General features: G+C 51.5%; 1 protein-coding gene across 1 annotated transcript in view; it reads left to right on the top strand.

Moving 5' to 3' along the window:
- SHANK2 (SH3 and multiple ankyrin repeat domains 2) overlaps positions 1–27,643 on the top strand; it is a 677,887-nt gene that overhangs the window by 146,040 nt on the left and 504,204 nt on the right. Inside the window, exons 7-9 of the mRNA XM_032153760.2 lie at positions 10,142–10,293; positions 12,215–12,382; positions 27,152–27,268. Coding sequence (XP_032009651.1) covers positions 10,142–10,293; positions 12,215–12,382; positions 27,152–27,268 — 437 coding nt within the window. The remainder of the gene's footprint in view (positions 1–10,141; positions 10,294–12,214; positions 12,383–27,151; positions 27,269–27,643) is intronic.

Genomic DNA, 27,643 nt, shown 5'->3' with positions numbered 1-27,643 from the left:
CGCCGATGGAGGAGGGGCAGGGAAGTGGGGACCCAGGGTGATGGGGGAAAAGAGAAAAGTGAACCAGGGTGGGTGCTCTCAGAAACGAAGGAAGCTGTGGGTAATTCCAGCACAATGGCTTATAGCAACCCTCAGGCACACATGGCGCGAGTATCAGCGGAGACAAGCTAAACACAAGCTCCAGCGAGAGGCCAGAGCCCAGTGTTGCCAGGGAAGACACCATCTTCACTTTGCTTCTGTCAAGGCAGAGTGGGAGGGACGGATATGCATCCTCCTGACTGAAATGCAGACACTACCTGGCCACACGGATGACACTACTGTTGGAGATACTGGGCTTTGGAGGTGCAGAACGGGGGGGCCCTGTGTTGAGACTGCAGAGGCGACCCTTCCAATGCCCAACTCAGTGCCAGGCCATGGAGAGCCCCCAGAGAGGAGATGTTAACCCCTACTTCTGTGCAGCCGGCTGTGTGAAGACCGGGTTAAGGAACCTCTCTCAGCTTCCATCCTCTTGATTCCTAAATTGAATGATAACATCTACGGTGGTGCCGGGAAAATGTGAGTATTAGATGAGCGTTGTGGTGCTATTAGGCCATTTTCACACTGCTGTAAAGAAATACCTGAGGCTGGGTAGTTTTTAAAGAAAAGAGGTTTAATTGGCTCTAGGTTCTGCAGGCTGTACAGGAAGCTGGTGGCATCTGCTTCTAGGGAGGCCTCAGGGAGCTTTTACTCATGGCGGAAGGCAAAGGAAGAGCAGGTGCATTGCATGGCAAAAGCAGGGGAGAGAGAGAGAGAGAGGAGCAGGTGCATCGCCTGGTGAAAGCGGGAGAGAGGGAGAAGGGCGGGGGGGGGGTGGGGGGGGTAGGGGGAGAGAGGGAGAGGTGCCACACACTTTTAAACAATCGGATCTTGCAAGAATTCACTCACGATTGTCAGGACAGCACCAAGGAAGGGGATGGTGCTAAACCATTCATGACAAACCCGCCCCCATGATCCAGTCACCTCCCACCAGGCCCCACCTCCAACCCCGGAGATTACATTTCCACATGAGATTTGGGCAGGACACCCATCCAAACCATATCAGTGGTTAAGCGTGTGGGGTATGCGTCACCTTTAATAGAGTTTCCAGAATGTTCCTGTCATCAGTGTCAACTACGGCAGCTCAGTCAATGTTGTTTTCTCCTGGTTTTGGATGCAGAGGGAGAAACACAGGGTTGGCTTTGGCAGGCTGCCTCCAGGAAACAGTCAGGGTGACCAGTGTGTCCGGTTTTCCTGGGACTGCCCTCGTTTTAGCACCAAATGTCCCATATCCTGGGAAACCTGTTGGTCCCAGGGAGACTGGCACTGTCACCCACCCTACCAGTAATAAGGGCACTTAAAGAGTGATAGCTGCAGTCTTGGTGACCTGCTGTGCAACAGCAGCACACAGGGCCTTGCCAGGCCTTGGCTCTGTAATCAAGGGGGTCCCCTGCAGGCACCACTGTCCTGGGAGGAATCTGAAGCTCTGAGAGCCCAGCTGGGTGGCCGCTAGGGCTGATGTCTGCATCCTCCATACTGTTGAACCCTAACACCCAGGTGATGGTATTAGGAGGGTGTGGTCTTCAGAAGGTGATGGGCACCTGGAAGCAGAGCCCTCGTGAATGGGGTTAGTGCCCTTACAAAAGAGGCCGAGAGAGCTCCCTCGCCCCTTCCACCTTGTGAGGTAAGGCCACAGCAAGAAGGTGCCCTCTGTGAACCAGGTAGACACACGCCAAATCTGTCAGCACCTTGATCTTGGACTTCCGGCCTCCAAAACCATGAGCAATGCGTGTCTGTCACTTCTAAGCCACCTAGCCTCTGGGATCTTGTTACCACAGCCCAGTCTAGACCAGTCACTGAGTCACCAGGGAGGGCAGAGGCAGGGCCTGGGCTCCACTTGCCCTCGGGGGTCCCTGCTCTCAACTCCTGGGGGAAAAGGCAGTGGGACGAACAGGGGTCTCTTGGCATGACCCGGCCTGGCTGGACGTGGAAGACCCAGGCAGGCCCAGATCGGGGACAAGCTGTTCACATTCCCACTTCCCTCCTGGTTGTTGGCAGCAGCCTGGGCATGTTCCCATCCCGTATTTTAGCCTCTCCACAGTGAGTTTGGTGACTTCTCAAAGCCACCCAGGGGGCAGCAGAGTCTGTGCTTAGAGTTGAAAGCAGCCTTTTTGCTAAGCTTAGGAAATGCCACCATGCTCAGTCCCGGGCCCTGCAGACCTGGGCCCCACGTCCCTGTTTTGGGGCTGGACATGGGGTTGGAGCAGAGGGAAGCAGCCCTCTAGCCTGAGATAATTAAATCCCAGTGGAACGACCTGTCAGTGAAAACAAAACAGCCTGTGTGATTGCAGACAACCATCTGGTACCTGTTCTAAATGTAAATTTTATTAAGTAACGATGATGAAAGTAGTGTAAAAAAAATATATAAAGACTTCCCGCAGCAGAGTCTCAGGCCTCGTCTCCTGCTTTGGTTGGAACCTCTGAGATGAGACCAGTTGTGTTTCCAAGCCCCAAACAGGAAGCGAACCTGGCAATTTGAACAAAACTTAGGTTGACCCTTTTATCTTGCACCGTTGTCTCCAAATTTGAGAGAAGCCTCAGGCACCACAAAAGAGGTCTGGTTAATAAAGCTAGAAATGCCTTTCGACTCTTTTTGGATGAGAAGTCAAAAAGAGATGGTTCCTTTATGGAGCCAGATTCTGCAGAGCACCTGTGATGTGTCTGGACCGCACTGATGAGATCCAGTTACTGAATCTGTTTCCAGGGCCAGGGTGCACTCATTGCATACCAGGCTGAGCTCCTCCTATTCGGCCGCCCCCAACCTGGCTCCCCCTTCTTGCTGCTGTAGCTGTGTCACAGGGAGCCCCTTCCTAGCTCCTGCACCACCCAGTTAGGAGGCCTCAAGGACATTCTGGGTCCTGGTGCACTGAGCACCTTCAGAGCATCGTCTTGAAGAGCAGAAGGGGCTTGTTTGATGCATGCAGTCACTGACGGTTCATGCTCCGCAGTCTCACCTTGGCCCCTGAATGAATCACCAAGTGCGATTCCCCAGAACTAATGGCACCTGGGAATGTGAGGCAATTCAAGAGAATATGGTTCTGGAACCTCGTAAACCTCCGTCTGCAGAGGGTGAGAGGTGCAGAAATTACCCAGTGCCAGTGAAGGAGCTGGAAGACTTTGAGTAAATAACTCCCTTTGCTACCGGGAATATATTTGGGTGCCTTTGGTTTGTTCAGTACAGTTCCTCATAAAAAGAGACCTGTTTTTAAGGGTCCAATTATTTCAAATACAGTGTCTCATTCTTTCAGGGTTTTTCTTACGTACACCCTGCCATGTTCCGAAAGGGAATATAGGTGGCTCTTAGATGGAGCAAGCTGCCGCGCCTTCAGTAAGGAAAATGCGGCAGAGGGAGTGGCGAGGGAGGGGGTGACATGGAGGCAGGGGCCAGGGTCTACAGGAGCCTATCTTGGGGTCAGGGACAGAGCCCAGTTTTAGGTTGACAGAAAAACCAGGCAGAAGGCACAGAGTTTTTCCCTATGAACTTTCACTTCCAGCTCCCCTGTTATTGACAGCATGCACTGGTTTAGGGCATTTATTACAATAACTGAAGTCCATGGTTTTCATGAGGGTCCGTTCTTGGTGCTGCTCATGTTGTGGGTTTGGACAGATGTATCTTGTCCTGTACCCACCATTACAGAATCACACAGCATAGCTTCCTTACCCTAAAACTCCTCTGTGCTCCACCCGTCCATCCCTCCCTTGCCCTCTAACCCCTCACAACCACTGATCTTTTCTTTTTCTTTCTTTCTTTTTTTTTTTTTTGGAGACAGAGTCTTGCTGTGTCACCCAGGCTGGAGTGCAGTGGTGTGATCTCAGCTCACTGCAACCCCCACCTCCCGGGTTCAAGCGATTCTCCTGCCTCAGCCTCCTGAGTAGCTGGGACTACAGGCGCCCGCCACCACACCCGAATAATTTTTGTATTTTTAGTAGAGACGGGGTTTCACCGTGTTAACCAGGATGATCTCGATATCTTGACCTCATGATCTGCCCGCCTTGGCCTCCCAATGTGCTGGGATTACAGGCGTGAGCCACTGCGCCCGGCCAACCACTGGTTCTGTAGTTTTGCCTTTTCTAAAATGTCATCGAGTTGGAATCACACAGATTGGCTGCATTCATTTGGCAATATGCATTTAAGCTTCCTTCGTATCATGTTGTGGCTTGACAGCTCGTCTCTCTTTAGTATTGAACAACATCTCACTCTCTGCATGTGCCGTGGATAATTTATCCACTCAGCTACTGAAGGACCTCTGGATTGCTTGCCGTTTTTGGCAATGGTGAATAAAACTACTGTAAACACTAACATTCAGATTTCCTTGTGGACGTAAGTTTTCAGCTCATTCAGGGAGACACCTAGGAGCTGGGTTGCTGGATTGTGGAGTAAGTGCATGTTTATTTTTGTGTCAACTTGCCAAACTGTCTTCCAAAGTGACTGCGCCATTTTGCACTCCTACCAGTAATGTTGAGAGTTCCTGTTGCTCCACATCCTCACCAGCATTTGATGTTGTCAGTGGTCTAGACTTTCATCATTCTGACAATTGTGTTGAGGTATCTTTGTTTTCGAGACAGGGTCTTACTCTGTCTCCCAGGCTGGAGTGCAGTGGTGTGATCATGGTTCACTGCAAACTTGACCTCCTGGGCTCAAGTGATCCTCCTGCTTCAGCCTCCTGAGTAGCTGGGACTACAGGCATATGCCACTATGGCTGGCAAATTTTTAAATTTTTAGTGGAGGTGAGGCCTCATGTTACCCAGGCAGGTCTTGAACTCCTGGGCTCAAATGATCCTCCTGCCTTGGCACTCAAAGTGCTGCAATTGCAGACATGAGCCACTGAACACAGCCTCTAATTGTTGTCTTAATTCGCAGTTCCCTAATGACATACGGTGTGAGCATCTTCTCATGTGTGTGTTTGCCATCTGAATATCTTCTGTTGTGAGGTATCCATTTAAATATTTTGTCCCCTTTTTAATTGGGTGGTTTGCTTTCTTGTTGTTGAGTTTTGAGGGTTCTCTGTATATTTTGGCTACAGGTACTTTATATGCTTTTCAGAAACATATAGTCTGAGCAGCAGTGTTTTTTACATTAAATCTATTAACCCACACAATAGCCAGGTGGCATTTTTAAACAAACTTTTCATTTTAAAACAGTTCTAGATTTACAGAATAAGTGCAAAGAGTTTCCATATATCCTATACCCAGCTTTCCCCCTTATCAGCATCTTACTCCAGTATCCTTCTGAGTGGAAGTCGTGTGGTACACTTCTCACAGTTAGAGAACCAATATTGATGCATTATTATTAACCGAAGTCCACACTTTTTTCTTCTCTCATAAGCATTTACCTGCTGGTCCTTTCCAGTCCCCAGGCCCCACCCAGGTTCCCACGCGACATTCCCTTGTCCGTCTCCCTGGGCACCTCTGAGCGGTGACTGTTTCCCAGGCTCTCCCTGGTGGTGATGACCTGGACAGTTTCAGAGGAGGACTGGTCAGGTGTTTGTAGGGTGCCCCTTATTGGGATCCATCTGGTGTTTTCACAATTAGACGACAGGGCTGTGGGTGTAGGGAGGAAGAGCACAGAACCTTTCTCATTGCCTGGTGCCGAGGGCCCATCCTGTTGGCGTGGCTCATCGTGGGCGATGCTGCCCCCATCTCCTGGCTGAGCTCGTGTCCATCAGGTTTCCTCATGGAGAGATGCTCCCGTTTTTCCCTTTCCCACACTACGATCTCAGAAGGAAGCCACTGTGCACAGCCCACGCATAAGGGGGCGGGGGTGGGAGGTTGTGGGCTACGTGTCACCTCCTGAGGACAGAGAAGTGATACGAATTGATCTGAGTTTGTCTGCATTGCAAGATTGGCCCATTCCTCCCATTCACTTGTGAATCCCTTGCTTATTTCTATCAGTGTGGCTGCACTCACTTTCTGGTTGACTTATAACCCAGCTTTATTTATTCTGTTCCTTTTGCCTTTAGTCTTACAGACTCCACTCATGTCTGGAGCTACCGAGGTCAGCGGTTCATTCCCCATCCCTTTCAGTGAGGTTGATTCCTACACCTGTGATACGTCTGTGGTCTTCTCTCACATCATGGTTTCCTTCTGAGCAACCCCAGCCTCCTGAACTATCATATTCTAAAAAACCCGCTGGAGGCCACCCAGCCCTTCAGGGAAAGAGCTGGGTTTTGTTGACACCAGTCACTTCCCCTCATAGGAAGAATCGCTTGCCCAGTCGTTTGATTTTTGCAGCCCATTGATCTTGGACACCAGGATGCACCCAGGAGCACACATACATGGGTGTGCACACATGCACACAGAGGCATGCACACAGGCATGTGCACACACAGGCATGCACATGCACACAGGCATGTAGACACAGGCATGCACCCACACAGGCATGCACACACACATAGAGGCATACAGCCATGCACACACACACACAGGTGTGTATACACACAGGCATGCACACACACAGGCATGCACACACACAGGCATGTGCACACACACAGCCATGCACACACAGGCACACAGGGACAAACACAGGCATGCACACACATGCATGCACATGCACACACAGGCATGCATACACACAGGCACGGGCACAGGCACACAGGCATGCACACACACACAGGCATGCACACACACAGACATGCACACATACAGGCATGCACACACACAGGCGTGCATACACACAGGCATGTACACACAGGCACACACACACAGGCACACAGGCATGCACACACAGGCACACACATGCGCACACAGGCATGCACACATACGCACACAGGCATGCACATGCGCACACAGGCATACACGCACACACAGGCATGCACACACACGGAGGCATGGGCATGCACACAGCCATGCACACACACACAGGCATGCATACACACAGGCATGCACACATAGGCGCGCACACTGCCATGCACACACAGGCACAAACACAGGCATGCACACACATGCACACAGGCATGCACATGCACACACAGGCATGCACACAGGTATGCACACATACACGGGCATACACATGCTCCAGCCTGCACTGCCCTGTGCCTGCTGGGTAGCAGCAGCTGTCTTAAACACTTACACTCCTCCTGCCTCCTGCCCCCACCCTGCTCCCCATTGCTGTGCCACCTCCCAGTGTCAGGACAAATAGCCGTGGCTAGTGCCCTCCTGCTGCGCTTCCAGGAGCCCCCACTTCTCAACCTTTCAAAGCACATCCTGCTCATCCCTGGAGCTAACAGGCTGCTGGGCAGCTTCTAGTTGGAGGGTCTGCATGTCTCTGAGGTTATCTCAAAATATTACAGGTGTTTCTACTCCCACTCATTGTTCATGTTGTGGGAGACTGGGGCTACTTCTGAGGTTATGCTTGTTGAGGTTCCAGTCTATTTTTAAAACTAAAGAAATTTCAAAATGCAAAACCTGAGGAATAGTCTTAAGAATCATGGTGCCAGATAACTGTGCGGTTCCCAAGCATCAGGGGAGTGAAAGTGCAGTCACTGGGTGTGCAGCCCGGGCAGCGCTGTTATATCTGTCCCTGGTTTATAGCTCATCAACCAGCATCTTCTTGGGGGGTGATTCCATCAGCCTCAAATGTGGAACCTCAGCAGACGTGCTCTTGGCAAATGTGGCAGCTAAGCCAGGGCAGAAAGCAGGGGTCTTCTGACCTCCCCAGGGTGGGTCCTGGCCAGAGGTGAACATGCAAGTCTGGAACATCACTTGAGGAGGGATTCCAGAACCCTTGAGAAGGCTGCCACTTGTCATTGGATGGTCCTGGAAGTCACCCAAGGACCAGAGCTCCCCATCCTGCACATGAGACACAGCCATGAACAGCATGGGATCATTTTCTCCACGGGTGCATTTATGCAGCCACCTGTAACTGCCCGGCATCTGACCAACAGGATGTGGCTTGGCTGCACGCATCTGTAATTCTGAGTCAAAAGTAAGGATTCAAGCCTCTGATCTGATTTTACCGCTTGCCACCAGCTCTCTCTGAGACAGCATTCTCATTTATAAAATGGAACAGCTGAGGTTGTCAGCTATGAAAATTACATGTTAATTTAAAATATCTTTTAAAAAATCTGCTTTGGACTGCCTTTTTGCACTGGGCATGTGGGAACAGTCAAATGGGAAAGAAAATCCTGTTTTGAAGGCTAACCTTGCCCCGAACGAGCGTCACACACTCATTAAGTTGCTGTAAGATTTGAATGTTCAGCGTCCATACTGGTGGCTCCCGACAGCCCCAGTCTTTTCATGCCCTTTGAGGATCAGTCACTTCCCTGACTGTCCACTCTGCCATGGTGGCCTTTTTGCTCCAAGGAATAAACCCCTCAGATGCCCTCAGACACTTGTGCTTCAGCCTGGATGCCACTGGGGAAGAGGCAGAGAACGAGGGGCTGGCTGTTCCTCTCTCCAGCAGGCAGGGGTCACCCCTTGAGTTTGTTTTTCTCTGGTGTCTGCCCCATTTCTACCTCTCTGTGCACATGTGGAACTCTGGCCATGTTCCAACTGGTCTCAATCTCCACACCCCTTGCTGAGGCTTCCTTGCCTTGTAGCTGTTTTCTGTGCAAGAAACACCCCCCACTGCCACTGAAGTCCCTCGGTTGGTCCAGAACATTTCTACTTTTCTTTAAAACTTCTGCATCAGGAGGGTATGCAACAGAGTCATGTGCAATGGCATTCATTCATGAGAGCATCGTTCCTAGTTGGGGAAGACAGGAAGCCTGCTTTTCACATGGAGACAGGATGAATGAAGATGCTGGCATGTCTACACACAGCACACTCCTGATGTGGAGGGGTTAAGCCTGTGCATCTCACCATGAAGTGCCAAGCTGCAGAGTGCTTCCTAGGGTGAATGTTAAAAGTCCTCAGGAGGGTACCCATGTATGGATAAGTAAACATCAGAATTAAAAATAGATGGGAATAGTCAGTGCACACTCGCGAGGCAGGTGCCCTTTCTGGGATGGAGGGTGATGGGATGGGGTGAGGGGTCAGCAAGACATGTGCCCCATGGAAGGCATCCAAAGTTTTCTATCACTGGAATGTGCTTCGAGACTGAATGAATATTCACTGTTGGTGTTTCTGGGTCATGGGAACTTGTGTGTTGTCCTGGTACTCTGTGCACTTTTCTGGAACGTTAAGAGCCTCTCAAATGAGGAACTCTCAAGAGAGGAACTCAAAATAGTTCCTCTTGCTTAGCAGTGGCCATGGTGGGCATATTAGAAAGATGAAGAGTGGATGGAAATATTTGTTGTAATAGATACTGATGTCCTTAGCCGTGCTCAGCTGCAGACTGGTCCAGGGTCATCTGTATGGGACCCTTGTCCCTACAAAGGCAGACGGCATCCTTCTGTCTGCTGGGCCCCTGCCCTGCCTCCTGGGTCATCCTGTGTCGCGTTAATGAAGGAAGGTTTCCACTTACCCAGATCGGGAGCTCCAGGGGGCATGGACTTCGTGTCTCATTTGTGTTAGTGCCCCTGCAGCCCATGGCTTGCATCTCCCAAGATGCCTGTAAATGTGACATTGAATGAGGAAAGGTGGGTGTCTGCCTTTCCCATCTCTGATGAGGGCTTTAGTCCGTCACTCCTTTTGTACGGGAAGCACCCAGATGGTACCACAGGATTCTGTGTACTCAGAGGGAAGGGCAGCGGGGGAGCCTCTTGGACTGTGGTCCACACAGCAGTCCTGTCGAATCCCTGCCTCTGCCACCGCTGTGATGTATGCGTGGGCCTGCATGTCACCGCATTGCACGGGGGTGCCTACTCCTGTGATGTGCGCGTGTCACTGCATTGCACGGGGGTGCCTATTCCTGTGATGTGCACGTGGCCCTGCGTGTCACTGCATTGCATGGGGGTGCCTACTCCTGTGATGTACGTGTGGCCCTGCGTGTCACTGCATCGCACGGGGGTGCCTGAGCCACGCTGCCTGCCTGGACTCTTGGGGTTCCTAGGTGGTGGGAGCTGTAAACACCCTGGAGGTGGAGGAGGGGAGTCAGTTTTTCAGCTTAGTTGTGGGCATCTGAATATGGCTGTGTGAGCAGTGTGACAAATGTTGATTCTAAAGTGTGTGTGTTTGGGTTCCTCAGAGACCCCCCTGACCTTAGCCGCTCAGCTGGACGACTCTGTGGAGGTCATCAAAGCTCTCAAAAATGGCGGAGCTCACCTGGACTTCCGTGCCAAAGATGGGATGACCGCCCTGCACAAAGCTGCCCGAGCCAGGAACCAGGTTGCCCTGAAGGTAAACCCGGGCCCATCTTACGTGGGTGCTGCCCCCTGCCCTGTCTGATCCCTCAAAGCTGCCCCATCCCATCCCTGCAGTGCCCACCCTAGGGGGTCCATGCACAATGTTCCATCCAGAGCTTGGAAGTGAAGCCAGGTTTCAGGTTTTCCTGTTCTCCTGGGTGTCGATGCTTTCGGAATTTATGGTTCCCGAGAAGTCATCTTTCATCTTCTATTCAGTCAAGGGACTTGTCTTTTCAACCCATAAGGCCAGTGGTGAACCCCAACCCCATCCACAGGAAGACTCACTTACCATCATGAGAGCAGCACCGAGGGGGTGGCGTTAGGCCATTCCTGAGAATCTGCCCCTATAACCCATCACCTCCCACCAGGCCGCACCCCCAGCATTGGGGGTTACAATTCGAATTGAGATTTGGGTGGGGACACAGAGCCACATAGTAGATCCCCCCAGCGCCCCACGGTGGGTCTGGGGGAGCCTGCCCTGTTGTGGGTTCCACACCTCACCTTCCCCTGCTGCGATCTTAACTGCTCCGTGCCCCTGCCTCACACTGCAGCCATGGCGCCTCTGGACAGGGTGGTGCACGCCCAGGCATTCTCCACCAGAGCCCACACCAGCAGGGATGGGACGTGCTGCTGCAGGTTGACCCCCAAGATGGGGGCCTCGCTCTCCCTAAAGTCTCAGGACTTTCACTTCATTTTAGCTATACCCCTTCTGTTGGTGTGTGAGTCCGTTCCTGCGTTGCAATAAAGAAATGTGAGATCGGAGTAATTTAGAAGAAGAGGTTTCATTGGCTCATGATTCTGCAGGCTGTACAGGAAGCAGAGCAGCTTCTGCTTCCGGGGAGGACTCAGGAAGCTTCCAATCATGGTGGAAGGTGAAGCGGGAGCAGGCAGTTCCCATGACTGGAGTGGGAGGAAGACAGAGAGGGAGGAGATGCCACACTTTTAAACAGTAGATCTCGTGAGCACTCACTCATGATCACGAGAGCAGCACTGAGTGGGTGGTGGTAAGCCATTCCTGAGAATCTGCCCCATGACCCATCACCTCCCATCAGGCCCCATCTCCAGCACTGGCGGTTACAATTTGAATTGAGATTTGGGTGGGGAGGCCGAGCCGCACTGTACCCGTTGGCTTCCTGGGAAATCAGGAGGGTTCTTGAAGATGTGATGCTTGCTAGGTTCGCCACCCTCAGCATGCGGATTGAGGTGGTTTTCCACTGGGCATGTAGGTTAAACCGTGCACCTTTTCTCTCTTCGGCAAATGTTGCCGTCACTGTATTGCTGCCCATGCCACGCCACTGGCACAAAAGGTTGACCAGGCCGAGGAAGGGTCTGAGTGTTGCAGGTCTCCTTGTCTCCCAAATGTGAGCCTGCCCTGCATTGCTGGGCACTGTTTGCTGTTTCAGAACTAGAAATGTTGCTGTCTAAAGTTATACCCCCCTGCCTTTTTTTTTTTTTTTTTTTTTCTGAGACTGAGCTTCACTCTTGTTGCCCAGGCTGGAGTGCAGTGGTGCAATCTCAGCACACTGCAACCTCCACCTCCCAGGTTCAAGTGATTCTCCTGCCTCAGCCTCCCAAGTAGCTGGGATTATAGACACCTGCCACCACACCGGCTACTTTTTTGTATTTTTCGTAGAGATGGGGTTTTGCCGTGTTGGCCAGGCTGGTCTTGAACTCCTGACCTCGGGTGATCCACCTGCCTCAGCCTCCCAAAGTGCTGGGATTATAGGAGTCAGCCACCACACCCAGCCAAGTTATACCCTTCTTAATTCTGGGGAGCCCAGGAGAAGCACTGGGTACTCAGGGTGTGGGTTGCCTTGGCCTGGGGGAGGGTGGTCCTGGTGCTGCTTTCTTGATCGCCTCACTCTGCAAAAGGGGTCATGAGACCAATAATGACAGCTTTTGATTTTTTTTCCTAGACCCTTTTAGAGCTTGGTGCATCCCCAGATTATAAAGACAGTTACGGCCTCACCCCGCTGTATCACACGGCCATCATTGGAGGTGATCCCTACTGCTGCGAGCTTCTCCTGCACGAACATGCCACGGTGTGCTGCAAAGACGAGAACGGCTGGCACGAGATCCACCAGGTACGTGGGCCCGCTTCTCCGCTCTGTTGTACCCATGAACCGACCTCCTCTTCTCCTCCGATGCCCCAGATGAGCAGGGTGGCCCGAAGGTTAGATCCTGCCTTCAGGTATTTTGTTTGGCCTGCCCGGAGTTCCTGAAAATATGTGAATTAAAAATCAGTTTTTAAAATGTGCACGTCAGTATTTGAAAACAGACACATTTGCATAGAAAGAGACATTTCTGACTTCTCTCTGGAGAAACTGGAAGATTAGGCAAGGCTGCTGAGATTCTGCACAGCAGGAGTGCCCTGCAGTTATGGAGTGGATGCCCCCTTCCTGGGAGCCTTGCCGTCTCCAAGTTCCCCCTGTCCTGACAGGGCAGGATACCAGAAAGCACCGGTGTTTTCTGAGCACAGGTGAGCCCCAGGAAGGCCTGATTTGCATGCACGAGGGGCATGTTTTTCAGGCCCAACCTTGCGACAGTTGGGTTAGGAGGTAGGTCAGCCTGGTCTTGGCAAGAAACAGACTTCACCTGCTGTCTCCAGTGAAAAGTCTTTACCTGATCAGGTAGAGGTGTGGACGGGGTTAAAGGCTGAGGCCCCCGTAGAAGAGTGGTCTTGGGGAGCCATCAGCACCTGTGAGCTGATTTGCAGGGAGAGGAGATGGTGCTCCCCGGGGGGCAGGAGAGCCGGGGCTGAGGAGGGAGCCCGCGGGCCCATGTCAGGGAGGACTCAGGGAAGGAACACTTGCCTCTCTTCTCTTGGCTGAGCCCTGCCAGAGTTGGAGGACAGTGAAGGAGTGCTGTGGTGCAGGCTGGAGACCAGGGTCTCCAGGCAGAGGGGTGAGGTGGGTCTGGGAGAGCTGATAGTGCCTGTCTACCCGGGAGGTCAAGAGGAGGCTCTGAAACAGCAAGGGGAGGTCAAGGACAGAGGGCCCTAAGCCGGTTTCTTGCTTGGTCCTCTACACAGTGACTGCCGTGGCTTCTCCGGCTACCTGTGTGTTCTCCTCTGCCATCGCCAGCTTACACACCTGTAAGGGAGGTTATGCACTCGGCCCACTGTGGTCAGAGTGGGCAGCGGGGGTGCCAGCAGGCCCCACCCTCCCTGGGCTTTCTTGTGCTAGATCAGTTCTGGTTCATCGTCGGCCCTGCAGCCTGGAGAAGCCCCTGTTCCTCCCGAGGGGTGAGTAGGGATCTGTGGGGCTGCTCAGGGCAGCCCCTGGCCACACCCAAGCCCTCTGGCGGGGACCAGTAATGACCGGTCTGTGGAAGTCCTCTTCCATGCACCCTCCATGAGATTTCTTGTCATTCTTGTGCTTTTCTTTGTGAAAAAGGAAAATAATTTTCCCCTGTGATCATTAGTATCAACTTGGCTAGGCTGTAGCTCCTAGATATTTGATCAAACAATATTCTAGATGTTGCTGAGAAGGTGTTTTTTAAGATGGGATTAACATTTAAATCAGTGGACTTTGAGTTAAGCCGATGACCCTCCATAATGTGGGTGGGCCCCATCCAATCAGTTGAAGGCCTTAAGAGAAAAAAGACTGAGATCCCAAGAAAGAAGGAATTCTGCCAGAAAAAGACTCCAGATTCCCGCTGAACTCTGCCCTGGGTCTCCAGCCTGCCCTGCAGATTTCAGACTTACAACCTCCATGATTGCATGAGCCAACTCTCTAAAATATTTCCATCTTTAATTTTATGTGTCTATTTTAAGCTTTAAACTTTTAAAAATTCTCTGTGTGCATATACATATATAACATATAAATGTATATATGTACACAGACACACACACACGCGTACATACAGGTCCCACGTTTGTGCGGACATGCTTCTGAACTGGCCTGACAGTGTTCTGTGTTTCTGGGCACTGGTGCCTCTTGGGCTCACACAGTGGCCATGCAGACGCTCACGCCCTGAGACACGGCCCCCTTCCTCTGCCGTCTCCTCTCCTTGCTGTGCTTGGCTGTCAGCTCTGTGCTGGTGTTTTCAAGGCCAAGCCCGTCCACATAGCATGAGCTTTGGCTCCTGTTGAGGATGTGGAAGAGGCAGCTCCCGAAGGAGAATCTCAGCTGTGTTGGGAGCTGTCCCAAGCTTCCAAGGTGACCTGCTTGGAAAAGGGCTGTTCCTGGGACTGCCAAAGCACCAATGAGCTTAGTTTTTAAAACTGACTAGGCTGAGTTGAGGTCAAGGTCAAGTTCAGGATGAGGGGAGGTCCTTCTTGGGGTGGTGCAGTCACCCACGAGACATTTCTCCCAGCAGACATGGCTGGGCGAGGGGTGGGAGTCGTGGAACCCTGAACACCTACGTCCTTCTCGAGTCTCACAGGGTCTCTGCCTAACAGCTGCCGGCCCCAGGGGACAAGGCTGAGTTGTGAGTCTCTAAGAGACATGGACGTTGGGGACGTCCCCCCTGCCTGGCCAAATAGAGAATGAGTCTTGTTCTCAGTCAACTCAAAGTCGTTGATTCACGTGAACAGAACTGTCATTTGATGTCGCTGGATGACACCATAGAAACCACTCAATGTTGTTTTTGTATTCAGGGGTGATGGGTTCTCCAGAGAAACAGAACCAATAGGGTGTGCACATGCGCGCACGTGTATGTGTGTGTGTACAGATACGGAATATTTTTAAATAGAAAGTATTTTGAAGAATTGGCTCATGCGATCGTGGAGCTGTAAGTCCAAAATCTGCAGGGCAGGCTGGAGACCCAGGAAGAGTTGATGCCGCTGCGTGGATACTGTTTGTCTCTGGCAGAATCTCTTCTTCCTCAGGGGACCTCAGTCTTTTTTCTCTTGAGGCCTCCAACTGATTGGATGGGGCGCACCCGCATTATGGAGAATCATCGACTTAGTCTGCTGGTTTTGAGAGCAGTCACTGACTTCATGAAGACAGGAGCGCCCCCGGAAGAGAAAAGTTAAAATTCAGGTTTCCTTTAGTGAATGAGCCCTCCAGGCACAGGACAGAGGTGTCTCTTTGTAAAAGTAGTCAAATGCGGCCAGGTGTGGTGGCTTACACCTGTAATCCCAGCACTTTGGGAGGCTGAGGCAGGTGAATCACCTGAGGCCAGGAGTTTGAAACCAGCCTGGCCAACATGGTGAAACCCTGTCTCTACTGAAAATACAAAAATTAGCCAAGTGTGGTGGTACACGCCCATAATTCCAGCTACTTGAGCGGCTGAGGCATGAAAATCACTTGAACCCAGCAGGCAGAGGTTGTAGCGAGCCAATATCGTGCCACTGCACTTCAGCCTGGACAATAAGAGCAAAACTCCAAAAAAAAAAAAAAAAAAAAAAAACCCAGCTAAATGCGTATGGGACCGAAGCTCGCTTGTTCTCTGTGAGAATGCCTACTTGAATTTGTGTTTTCCAGACATGTCCTCCCTTTAGACATCACAGTGCCCTGGTCGCATTGCTGTTTTCCTTTTGAGCTCTGAAAGTGTGATCTCAGGCTAAAACCTCCTTAAACGTGGAGTAGTTCACAGAGCCCCGAATCCAGCCGCCAGCCCTTTTGCCAGAATAGCCCCTCTGTCTCAACTTTGGGGATTCCTGGAGCTCCGTCCTTTCCCCTCCCACACCCCTCCTTGTTTCCTTTTTCCTGCCCTCTCTCCCAACCAGGCAAATGTCTCCGGGCCCATCTCTCCAGCCAGCCCTGGGATGGAGGTGACAGTGGAGGCTGGCGGGAGCCCTGGCCATCAGTCACTCACTGCAGCTCTCAGCTGTGACTCCTGGCCTGCAAGGGGCCAGGTTCCATCCCTGAGGCCCTGTGCTTGCATTCAGAGCCTGGCTGTCCCAGTGCCATCCGGCCACCTTGGTCCCGTGGCCTGAGCCTGTGCAGCTGCACTGGTACCTTGGAGGCTTGAGCTCCGGGGCGGTGCACCTGCTTCCACCTCAGCTTGGAAAATGTGGAGCAGGATTTGGAAAGCCAGCCAGGTGCGTTCACTGCCCTCTGGTGGTCTGCTGCCTGTTCAGGAAAGGCCCGGAAAGCCATTTTCTCCCCTGCTGAAGAATCTCGGTGATGATGTGAAGCAACTTTGCCTTCACGAGCCTCTTCTCGTTCATCTGCAGGATCCTTGTGCCTATCAGATGATAAGGGACGGCGCAGATAAGGGATGGGTGCGGGTGCCCTGCACGGGCCTGCAGGAGCAGTGGACAGTGCCGCCTGCCTCCCAGATTATCCTCATCAGCGCTCACATTTACCCTGCCAAGTGGCCTGGTAAATGCCACAGTGCAGGTCTCAAGTCCGTCTCTAGCAGGATCCCTTCCTTCTCAGGGGACCTCAGTCTTAAGGCCTTCAACTGATTGGATGGGGCCCACTCAACATTATGGAGAATCGTCTGCTTAACTCCAAGTCTACTGATATGTATATTATTATATATAATATATATAAATTATAAATATATATTATATTATATATGATAAATTATATATAATATAATATATAAATGATAAATATATATTATATATGATAAATTATATATAATATATAAATGATAAATATATAGTAAAAATATATTATAAATAATATAATTATATATTATAATATAAATAATATAAATATGTAACATAACATGTAATATAACATATATAATATAACATGTATTATATAACATACAATATAACGTATATAGCATATATTATACATTATATAACACGTTATATATATTATATAACCTATATTATACATTATATATATTATATAACATATACATTATATATATTTTATATATATATATATTTGAGATGGAGTCTTGCTCTGTCACCCAGGCTGGGCTCATTGCAACCTCCGCCTCCTGGGTTCAAGCAATTCTCTTGCCTCAGCCTCTCAAGTACCTGGGATTACAGGTGTGTGCCACCACGCTCAGCTAATTTTGTATTTTCAGTAGAGATGGGGTTTCAACATGTTGGCCAGGCTTGTCTCGAACTCCTGACCTCAAGTGATCTGCCCTCCTCAACCTCCCAAAGTGCTGGGATTACAGGAGTGAGCCGCCATGCCTAGCCCAAAGTCACTGATTTTGAGAGCTGTCACTGACATCATTAAGACAGGAGTGCTCCTGGAAGAGGAACACTTAATTTCAGATTTCCTTTAATGAACGAACCCTTCCAGGCACATGACAGAGGCTTCTCTTTGTAAAAATGGTCAAATGTGTATAGGACCCGTAGCAATTTGGGGGCATTCATTGTCCTGAGCTGCTTTAATTGCACTATGATTCTGTATCCTCAGAGCTGGTTACCTCTCATTGCTGTTTCTCATATGAGTTCACAGGCCCAGAGAGGGCAGGTAACTTGCCCAAGGCCACGCAGCAAGCAGTTGGCTGAGCTGGGTTCACTCCCGGCCTGTCTCATACCAGAAGCCTAGTTCTCTATGCTGCCTGTAGGGTTCTCACATCCAAACCACTCACAGCACGTTTGTGGCAGAAGAAATTACAGGGGCAGGTGGGTTTTCCTGGACCTCACTGGGCTGTGCCTGGCTCTGCCCTCTCGGGAGAGGCACCTCCGAGCTCTCAGGCTGATGGGCTTTGCATTTAAAGTCTGTGTCTCTGTTCTAGCACCTGGAGAATGGACAGCCCTGTCCCAGGGTTCTGGCCATTCATCGTGTGGGAGAGCCTTCGAGGCCACAGCCAGGCCTGCTCACAGATGCTGCAGGTGCACTCCAGGGTTCCCCAGGCCGCTGCTTTCCCATCATTGTCTCAGGCCAGGTGCATGTGGCCTAAGGATGCATTTCAGATCCACCCTCCACTTCACACAGTGGGGATATGCCCCATCCCCACAGGCTGATGTTAGAAGAGCCCCTTTTGAGCTCAGGCTGTCTGCAAATTATCTTAAAAGTTGTTATTCAGGCCAGGCACAGTGGCTCACGCCTGTAATCCCAGCACTTTGGGAGGCCAAGGTGGGCGGATCACGAGGTCAGGAGATTGAGACCATCCTGGCTAACACGGTGAAACCTCATCTCTACTAAAAGTACAAAAAAAATTAGCTGGGCATGATGGCAGGCACCTGTAGACCCACCTACTCGGGAGGCTGAGGCAGGAGAATGGCATGAACCCAGGAGGCAGAGCTTGCAGCGAGCCGAGATCACGCCACTGCACTCCAGCCTGGGAGACAGAGCGAGACTCTGTCCCAGAAAAAAAAAAAAAAAAATTGTTATTCAAATTACCCTATTTTTTTTTTTGATCACCAAAAAATTACCCATGCATCATGGAAATCTTGGAAAATACAAAGAAGTATAAAGAAGCAAGTGAAGAAATACCCCAATGCATTCCCACAACCCAAGGACATCAGGGGTCAGATTTGGAGGTATTCATTCTGTATTTTTAATTGCTAAAGACTTTTACATCCACCATGCAACTTCACAGCACGCTGGCCCTGGCCACAGGGGGTGTGGTCCTGGAGAGGATGCCGCTTGGCGAGGGATCCAGACCCTGCGTTTCCACGTGCTGAGCCCTGGTGCCTGCCTTGGGGCAGAGCCTGGCTCCCTCCCTCCCTCTCTGAGTTTGACTCAGTATCTTTGGGATGAGCGAATCTTCTCCTCATGCTGTCTGTTGGCCATATTGTGGCCTGGGTGTTATGCAGCCTGGGTTATGCAGCCTGGGTGTTATGCAGCCTGAGGTTGCAAGCCCACCTCATCGCTTGCTGGCTCACCTGAGCACGTGCCCCACCCTCTCTGAGCTTGTGTGCTAATCTCTCAGGTTGGCTGAGTAACAGTTTGTAGAGCTCTGGAGACAGCTAATGACAGAATTCACGTGAGGCACTTTCTGCAGTGCCCGTCATAGACCAGGTGCTCAATAAATGTCCCCATCATTATTGTCATCATCTGTCCCCCCATCATCATCCTCATTGTCATCATTGTCGTCATCATGTGGCCACGTCCGATGTCATCATTAGAAGTAAATAATACATTAGGCTGGGCACAGGGGCTCACTCTATAGTCCCAGCAGTTTGGGAGGCCAAGGCAGGCAGATCCCTTGAGCCTAGGAGTTCAAAACCAGCCCAGCCAACATGGCAAAACTTGTCTCTACCAAAAATACAAAAATTAATGGGGCATGGTGGCACATCCCTGAAATCCTAGCTACTTGGGAGGCTGAGGTGGGAGGATCCCCTGAGCCTGGAGGTGGAGGCTGCAGTGAGCCGAGATTGTGCCACTGCACTCCAGCCTGGGCAACCAGAATGAGAACCTGTTTCAGAAGGGTGAAAAAAAAAAATAAAAGAAACAATCTGTTGTATTCAGAGAGTGCCGACCACACCTGCTCCCAGCCCCTCGTTTGATTTTGCCCCCGTCGTGCGATGGGCGTGGCATCAGTCTGAATGTTGTTACTGGCTGCTATTTGTTATTTGTCGCGTTTAAATGAAGAGTGTCAGCCTTAAAGAAATAGTTTCGAGCCACAGTGACTTCTCCCCTCCTGCTCCAGGCTGCCCCCTGCCCATCCCTGGCCAGATGCCCTCAGCTCTCGAGCCTCTCCGGGCCCCATGGCGAGGGGACAGGCCCCTGATCCTCCCAGGCCTGTGGGAAGTTCTCTGCTGGAGCCCCACGTTATGTTGTTCTGGGTCCAAGCGTTCTGGTTACCTTCCTGCCAGGGTGGGACTGTGTACGGCGCAGCGTGAGCTGCATGGTAGAGATGGGAGTCAATGTTTGACTGAAAAGTTACCATTTAGAATGGGATGGAGCCACATGGGGTGTGGTCTTTCTTCAGATTGAGGTTTTTCTAGTGTACTGTGGTACCCACCATGTCCAGGTGCTGAGGTGATCACTGTCCATCTAGGTATTGAGGTGATTTCTGTGTCCAGGCCCCAAGATCACCACTGTCTAGGCACTGAGATGACTACTGTTCAGGCACCGCAGTGACCACGGTGTCTAAGCCTGGGCTTGGTCACAGCACAATGCCAGGTAGCACAGGAAGGGCCAGTGTGAACAGCGGCCAGGTGGAGAGCCCAGGAGCTCCACAGTGCCAGCCAGGAGCAGCTCATTCTGGCCAGGGGACGTGGGAGCAGTGTTAGAACCAGGCTGTGGTGCTGGCAGGTGACCCTCAGATCTGGGCGGGTGGCATGCACTGGCCCCCAGGTGGGGGGGCGTTGTGAATGGGGTTCTGGCCCTTGGTGCTGGCATGTGCTTGGCAGCCTCGGAACTATGGCCGAGCCTCACTGTGGGATGTGAGTGCTGGCAGGTACTGCACCTTTCCAGATGAGCACCTCCAGGGTGTGAGAGTCTGGGGTTCCTGCCAGGTGGCAGGACCAGAGCGTGGGAGCCCCTCCCCGTGTCACTCTGGACCTGGGGCTCAGTGTCTGCCCCTGGGCACGAGCAGCCAAGCCTCTGTGGCCCCGGCGTCTGGAGCCGCAGCATTGAGCTGTGCTTTCAGGGGATCTGCTCTGAATTGACCTGGGAGGTCAATTCTGTATTCTGAGCCCCTCTGGCCTGGCAAGGTTCTGTTTGGAGAAGGAAGAGAGGCATCCTCTCTCTGTGAGCCTCCAGAGGGAATGAGGACCCTTGAGTACCCGCCTTCCCAGTCAGCCCTGACTCTTCAGGGACGTGCGGAGAACAGAGGAGAGGGGATGGGTGAAGGCTCCAAGACCAGCACCCCACCCTCTGCACTTTGGCAGGTCCTCTATCCTGCCCTCCTGACATAGGTGACATCTTTAAGAGACCTCATCTTTCCAAAAATCACGTTATGAGAGCAATGGGCTCTGTGGGGAAGGTGGGCAAGGGCCGCAGCTTCATGTGGGAATGCCAGTCATCTCTCCTTTTGGAATTATAGCATGACGTCTTTTGTCTGTGATCATTTCAGGCTGAACAGCACACATTAGCAGACCCAAAGTGATTGTGTTTGCTGCATAGGGCTGCCACTGCAGAGTTCCTCAAATGATAGACATTCATTATCTCTCAGTTCTGGAGGCTGGAGTCCCAAACGAAGGCATTGCAGGGCTGGTTCCTCCTGAGTCCTCTCTCCTTGGCTTGCAGACACCGCCTTTCCCCTGCATCCTCACAGGGTCATCCCTCTGTGTGTCTGTGTCCCCAGCTCCTCTTCCTATAAGGATACCAGCCAGGCCAGATGGGATTAGGGGCCCCCTAATGGCCTCATTTTAACTTAATTACCTCTCGAAAGACCCTCTTCACATACAGCCCCATGCAGAGGTACTGGGGGTGGGGACTCCAACGCATGAATGCCGTAGGGATGCAATTCAGCCACAACAACAAAACCGAACTAGCCACTTTCTGGTTTGCATCACAGCCCATCCACTGCATTCATTCACATGCGTTGGCCTCCTCGACTGCTGGGCCAGCAGGAAGACCACAGCCAGCCTTTGAAAACCGTGGTATGCAGGGCCACGGAGCAGCCGGTGGCTCAGGCCATGTGAGGGGGGTTTGCCTGTGTTTGGACAAGACGTCGTTTCTCTACTGATGGGCAGCCCGCTTCCTGACCCAGTGAGAGCTGAAATGATGTGACTCTTTGTTGTGTGGGCTGTGGTGTCTCCACCTCACTTTACAAGGCATATGCTTTGGGAGAAATGCCTAAGTGTGGCTGGGAACAATTTTGTTTGGGGCACAGAGCCAAGCAGAAGTGATAGAGGATTCGTCTCAGCTGACCTATGCTGCTCCCCTGCAGTGCAGTGACCTCCCCACTGCTCTGGTTGCTGTGCTGGGCATTGCACAACCCCAGGTGGCACCATTCCTCTTGCCATAGTTTTAGGTCCTGTAGATGTATCACCAGTGTCCAGCAGGTGGCATTAAAGGGCTTGAAGGAAGGAGCACCCTTTTTACTAATTCACACCAAGTCTTGTGGTTGCACAGGGGCGGGTGGGATGCTAGGCATCGCTGGGGCAAACAGAGTCTCAAGTGGAGCCATCTCCAGGTGTCTCTGCCCAGGCCTCAGCAGGAGATTCAGAGGCAGCAGACATGGGTGGAGCCTCCCACACATGCATTTTCCAAAAAGCACCTCAGGAGAGTGGGTATGGGGTACAGGTGTCAAGGGCAGTGTTTTGCCTTTCATCCCATTACTCTCCACCCTCCTATCACCCTGTCAGCTGTCTCTCAACAGCCAGAGACCAGACACCCTTTTCAAAATAAGAAAAGGGGGTTAGTGTTGCTTCTCTTGGGGGAGGATGAATTCCTTCCTTTAATACTTTGGTAGCTTTCAGTATCTTTGTGTCAAGTGAGTTCATTCTTTCTTCTTTCCCTCCTTCCCCACTTCCCTCCCCTCCTCTCCCCTCCCTTTCCCCTCCCCTCTCCTCCTCTCCCCTCCCTTTCCCTTTCCCCTCCCTTTCCCTTTCTCTTTTTTTTTTTCTCTCTCTCTCTCTCTTTCTTTCTCTCTCTCTCTTTCTTTCTTTACTCGGAGTCTCACTCTGTCGCCCAGGCTGGAGTGCAGTGGCGCGGTATCAGCTCACTGCAAGCTTCGCCTCCCAGGTTCACTCCATTCTCCTGCCTCAGCTTCCCGACTAGCTGGGACTACAGGCGCCCACCACCACGCCTGGCTAGTTTTTTGTATTTTTAGTAGAGACGGGGTTTCACTGTGTTAGCCAGGATGGTCTCGATCTCCTGACCTCGTGCTCGCTTTGGCCTCCCAAAGTGCTGGGATTACAGGTGTGAGCCACTGCACCCAGCCTATTAACTTTCTTTTTAAAATTGTAAATGACTATTTCCATTTCCAGCTTATAGAAGAGTTGCAAGAATAGTACAAGGAACTCCCATATACCCTCCACGTGGAGAGCACATTTGAGTGGTGATGGTGTCCCAGTAACGTCCCTGATAGAAGAGGATCCAGCCTGGGACCCTGCCTGGAGCCTTTCCATCTGGGAGGCTTCCTCCGGCTTCCCTTAATTCCCATGGCTGTGACTGTTTTGAAGCTTTCGGGGCAGTCATTTTGTTGGGTTTGCTCGGTGTTTGCTCGTGATGGGATCCAGCATATGCATTTGGCAGGAATGCCTTAGGAAGGATGCTGTGCTGTCAGTATCACATCCTCACGGGGACACATGGGGACCATTCGCCTGGTACTCATCGTGAAGGTCATGCTGACCACCTGGTCAGGTGGGGTCTGCTGGGTTTCTCCTCTTTTGATGCAGGGCAGGCGAGCCCAAAAATGAGGGCTTAGCCTGGGAGGGCTCTTGGCTCCATCCAGGAAAGAATTCAAGGGCAGGATGGTGATGTTGGTGACCTTTATTGAAGCAGCTGTGAACAGCAGCAGAGACTGCTCCTTGCAGAGCAGGGCTGCCCCAGAGGCAGTGTGCCCAGAGCAGCAGCTCAGAGGCTGGGCTGCACTCACATTTATACCCACTTTTAATTACATGCAAATTATGGGGCAGGTTCTGCAGGAATTGCTAGGAAAAGGGTGGTAACTTCTGAGTCATCAGGCCATTGCCGGGGAAGGGGGTGGTAATTTCTGGGTGTTGCCATGGCAACAGTAAACTGATGGGCACACTGGTGGGCATGTCTTATGGAAAGCTGCTTCTGCCCTGCTCTGTTTTAGCTAGTCTTCAGTTTGGTCTGGTGTCTGAGTCCTGCTTCCAGAGTCGAGTCCCACCTCCTGCTTTACTTTGCTCCTTTGTAATTAATAGATCCTTCTTGGTGATCTTTGAGGCTATGCAAAAATCTGTTTTCTCATACCCTTTTCACCTGACAGTTTTGGCATCCGTTGGCCTTTCTTGCCAGAATTATTGCCATCATGGTTGCTAAATGGAAATTTTTTTAATCCTACCATTGCTTCTATATTAGTTGGCTTTCTGTTGTAAAGAAAAGCTTTCTCTTCTTGTTTATTTATTCATATATTTACAACAAGGCAGACTTGCAGAGTTCTCTTTATTCAGGAGGTAATAATCTGTTATTATTATCCCAGTTTTAGCCGGTGGGTGCCCCTTCAAGATGGCTCCTGTGTCCTCGGGACACAGCCCCATTGATTTTTTTTTCCACCATTTCCTTTATTTCTGGCACAACAAGGTATTTCAAGCTCACCTTGCTCTTTCTGTGCCTCAGGAATCAGCTTTTTCTCCAAGGAGCCTGGTTCTTTTTAGTGTGGAGTGGTATTTAGAAGCCAAGGTGCAGGTGCTTGGGGTGCTGATGGCTGCTGGGCTGTTGCTGGTCCCGCACCCTCTCAGTAGGCAGAGTTAGGGATGGGTAGACACACGGGCATCCACATTTTCATTTTTATTAGTGTCTGTATGAGGAACTGTGAGTTTCTATTGATACTCCCATTCCAAGCCAATGCCACAAGGCATATTCTAGTTTTCTACTGTACTGTATTTGTAACTTCCTTCTTTGACAGGGAGAGCCCAGCTCCCATTCCTCTTCCTGAGTGTCCTTGTGTGTGCAGAGCCCTGCTTGCAGCCATCTGTGGACCCTTCTGCCCACCACCTGGCTTGGATCTGCCTCACCCCCCTGCATGGCAGCTGCATCTTCCTCAGCAGGCGCAAGCTCCATGCCTCAACCACCAGGGGTTAAAACAGAAAGAAGAGACTAGCTGAAATGATGCTTGAAAAAAAAAAAAAATACTGCTAGTGCTAAGACTGTGGGATTCTGGGCGACTTTTGGTTTTTGTTCAGCACTTCTTTGTATTTCCTGGGTTTGTGTGTTATAAAACAATGGACGTGGGAAAAGCGGAAAATGGAAGCAGGCTCTTGGGAATACGCCTACCAGACGTCCGCCTGGAGTCAGCGGCTCAGTTTCATCTCTCCCCATTGAGCCTATTTTGCCCTTGCAAGGGAAGAGTGCTCTGGCGCCATCTGACTGATGGAACTTACGAGCTCATAAATTCAGATTAACCAGGGGAAGGGGAATAATGAGTGTGGATTAATTGTTCAGTGTTTTTATGCTAACATTAGTTGTCTTTATTGACCACAGAGCAATTAAATTAAGCTGTAACAAAGTGTTGCCTCCCAGAAGTCCTTTGGGGAGTGCCAAATAGCCAGGTATCCTTCAGTTTAAGGAACACAAATCCCAATGCAAATGGGTGGGTGAGGGGAGGGAGTTACGCCTCATTGTTATGTCCCTGAAATTCCAGGGTCAGTTGCAGCTTAGAGGGGTTCAGACAGTGTCATCTTGGCTTTGTGCATGTCTCTTCCTGTCTCCTCTCTTTCTTTCCTTTCCTTTCTTCCTCTCCCTGCCCCTGCCACACTTCCCTTCTGCGTTGAGGGTCCCAGCAGCTCCAGGGCTCTGTCACTTTTCTGCTCCCCACTCTGGAAGAAAGAAGGAACTTTTCTCCCAGTAGTTCTGATGAATGTTCTAGTTTGGGACTTGGCAGCTTCTCTAAGGTCACCTGGGCGTCCCTTACTCTGCCTGGGGAGATGGAACCTGATGGCTCCTGCCTGTGTCCTGTGCCTCTGCAGGAGCAGGGTAGGGAGGCCATCCCTGAACCTCTGAGAGTGGAGCTGGGGTAGCCCCCAAAGGCAAACGCAGGTGCATTTCCCAGAAGAAGGGGCTGTGGGGGCCGGGCAGGTGACAGCAACGAGATCTGCAACAGGGATCTACTTTATAAATTAATGAGATTTGTGGGAGGCACAGCGACGGTAAATGGAAATTTCTCGTGTTTTTTTTATTTTTTATTTTTTTACAGCTCATCCAATTAATAGTTTCAATATCTTCCCTGTCATCTTTTCTCACTGTTAATTGCTGAGGTGTAGCTCTTTCTTGTGGACCCTGAGAAGGTGAAATTCACCTCTGTCTGTCTCAATTAGCAGTAGAGCAGGATTCATGAGAACCCCTTCCTGGGCTACCACGGCGCCTACTGCTCTCAACACCCCTCGGCTGCCTGCCGTTGGCGGGGCTCACCTCTTTCCCTCCCGACCTTGGAGGTGAGACATGTTAGGTCAGGACCGACTTTTCTCCAGGCCCAAGGTTGTGGCCACCATGTTGAGCAGCGTGTGGCTGGACGGAGGGGCCCTCGTCACCTGCGCAGGGACCTCCCTGGCCCCTGTGAGCTTGGGTGGGGAGGGGCAGTGCTGGCTTACCAAGTGCTGACTCAGTGCCCAGCCTCGTGTGAGGCCCTGTGGGGTTCTTTGTCCCACGTGATTCTTATCTGAACCCTGCGAGGGTTGAGAGTTGTTTCTGCCTACAGATGAGGGTGCACATAGGTGCTCAGGCGAAAGTTCTGATAAATGGTTCAGGCCTGGGTCTGTTTGACCCCCGGGCCCTGGTGGTTTACAAGCCACACATGTTGCAGTTCTCAGAGAGGAGTTGATCATAGTGCGGGTCTGCCCTAGCCATGTGTCCTGCAACTTACTTAGGAGCTGGACTGCATTAAAGCAATCGTGGGGCCGCCCATCGCACATAGAAGGACAGGGCTCACTCCTGTGGATGCAGTGCAGGGAAGAGGCTATGAAAGCCTCTCCTGGCCATTTCGTGCCGCCTCCCTGGAAGGGGGCGCTTGGGTAACCGAAGCCGGGGCTGAGCCTTCTGGTTTGCATCTTGTGGAGCTGGGCACTGGGGTTGGGAGAAAGATGTCCTGCACTTCTGGGCTCTAGGCCCCTGGATTAGGATGGAAGGGACTTTGGGGACCCTTCCCAGACCCTCTGTCTCACAGCTGAGCACCAGTCCCCAATCCCGCCATGAAAGTCCTAGACCCTCTGTCTCACAGCTGAGCACCAGTCCCTAATCCTGCCATGAAGGTCCTTCTTGATCCACAGCCAGGGGTCTGGTGGTGCATGCTGATGTCTTTGGAGCACTTGCCCAGATGGTGGGTGGGTGGTTGGAGTCCGCACAGGCCCTGCCTTCCTGTGGGGTTCTGGTGGAGCAGCCGAGTGGCTGGTGTACTTTGTGTATGCATGTGGCCGTTGTGGCGGAGGGTTCCTGAGTCACAGCTTGGGTTCTGTGTTTCAGGCCTGCAGGTACGGGCACGTGCAGCACCTGGAGCACCTGCTGTTCTACGGGGCAGACATGAGTGCCCAGAACGCCTCGGGGAACACGGCCTTGCACATCTGCGCCCTCTACAACCAGGTGAGTGCTGAGCGCATTGAAAGGAAATAATGTATACAGTGGTCCATTTCCAAAACAAAGTGCCTTAAATTGGCTTACGTCAGCTAGGCGCGGTGGCTTACGCCTGTAATCCCAGCACTTTGGGAGGCTGAGGCGGGCGGATCATGAGGTCAGGAGATCGAGACCATCCTGCTAACACGGTGAAACCCCATCTCTACTAAAGATACAAAAAATTAGCCGGGTGTGGTGGCGGGCGCCTGTAGTCCCAGCTGCTCAGGAAGCTGAGGCAGGAGAATGGCATGAACCCAGGAGGTGGAGCTTGCAGTGAGCTGAGATCGCACCACTGCACTCCAGCCTGGGCGACAGAGCGAGACTCCATCTCAAAAAAAAAAAAAA

Source organism: Hylobates moloch, unplaced genomic scaffold (assembly GCF_009828535.3).
Source record: "Hylobates moloch isolate HMO894 unplaced genomic scaffold, HMol_V3 SCAFFOLD_5, whole genome shotgun sequence".
Classification (NCBI taxonomy): Eukaryota; Metazoa; Chordata; class Mammalia; order Primates; family Hylobatidae; genus Hylobates; species Hylobates moloch.
Note: the sequence above shows the minus strand (reverse complement) of the source record. Positions and strands in the feature narration are given on the sequence as shown.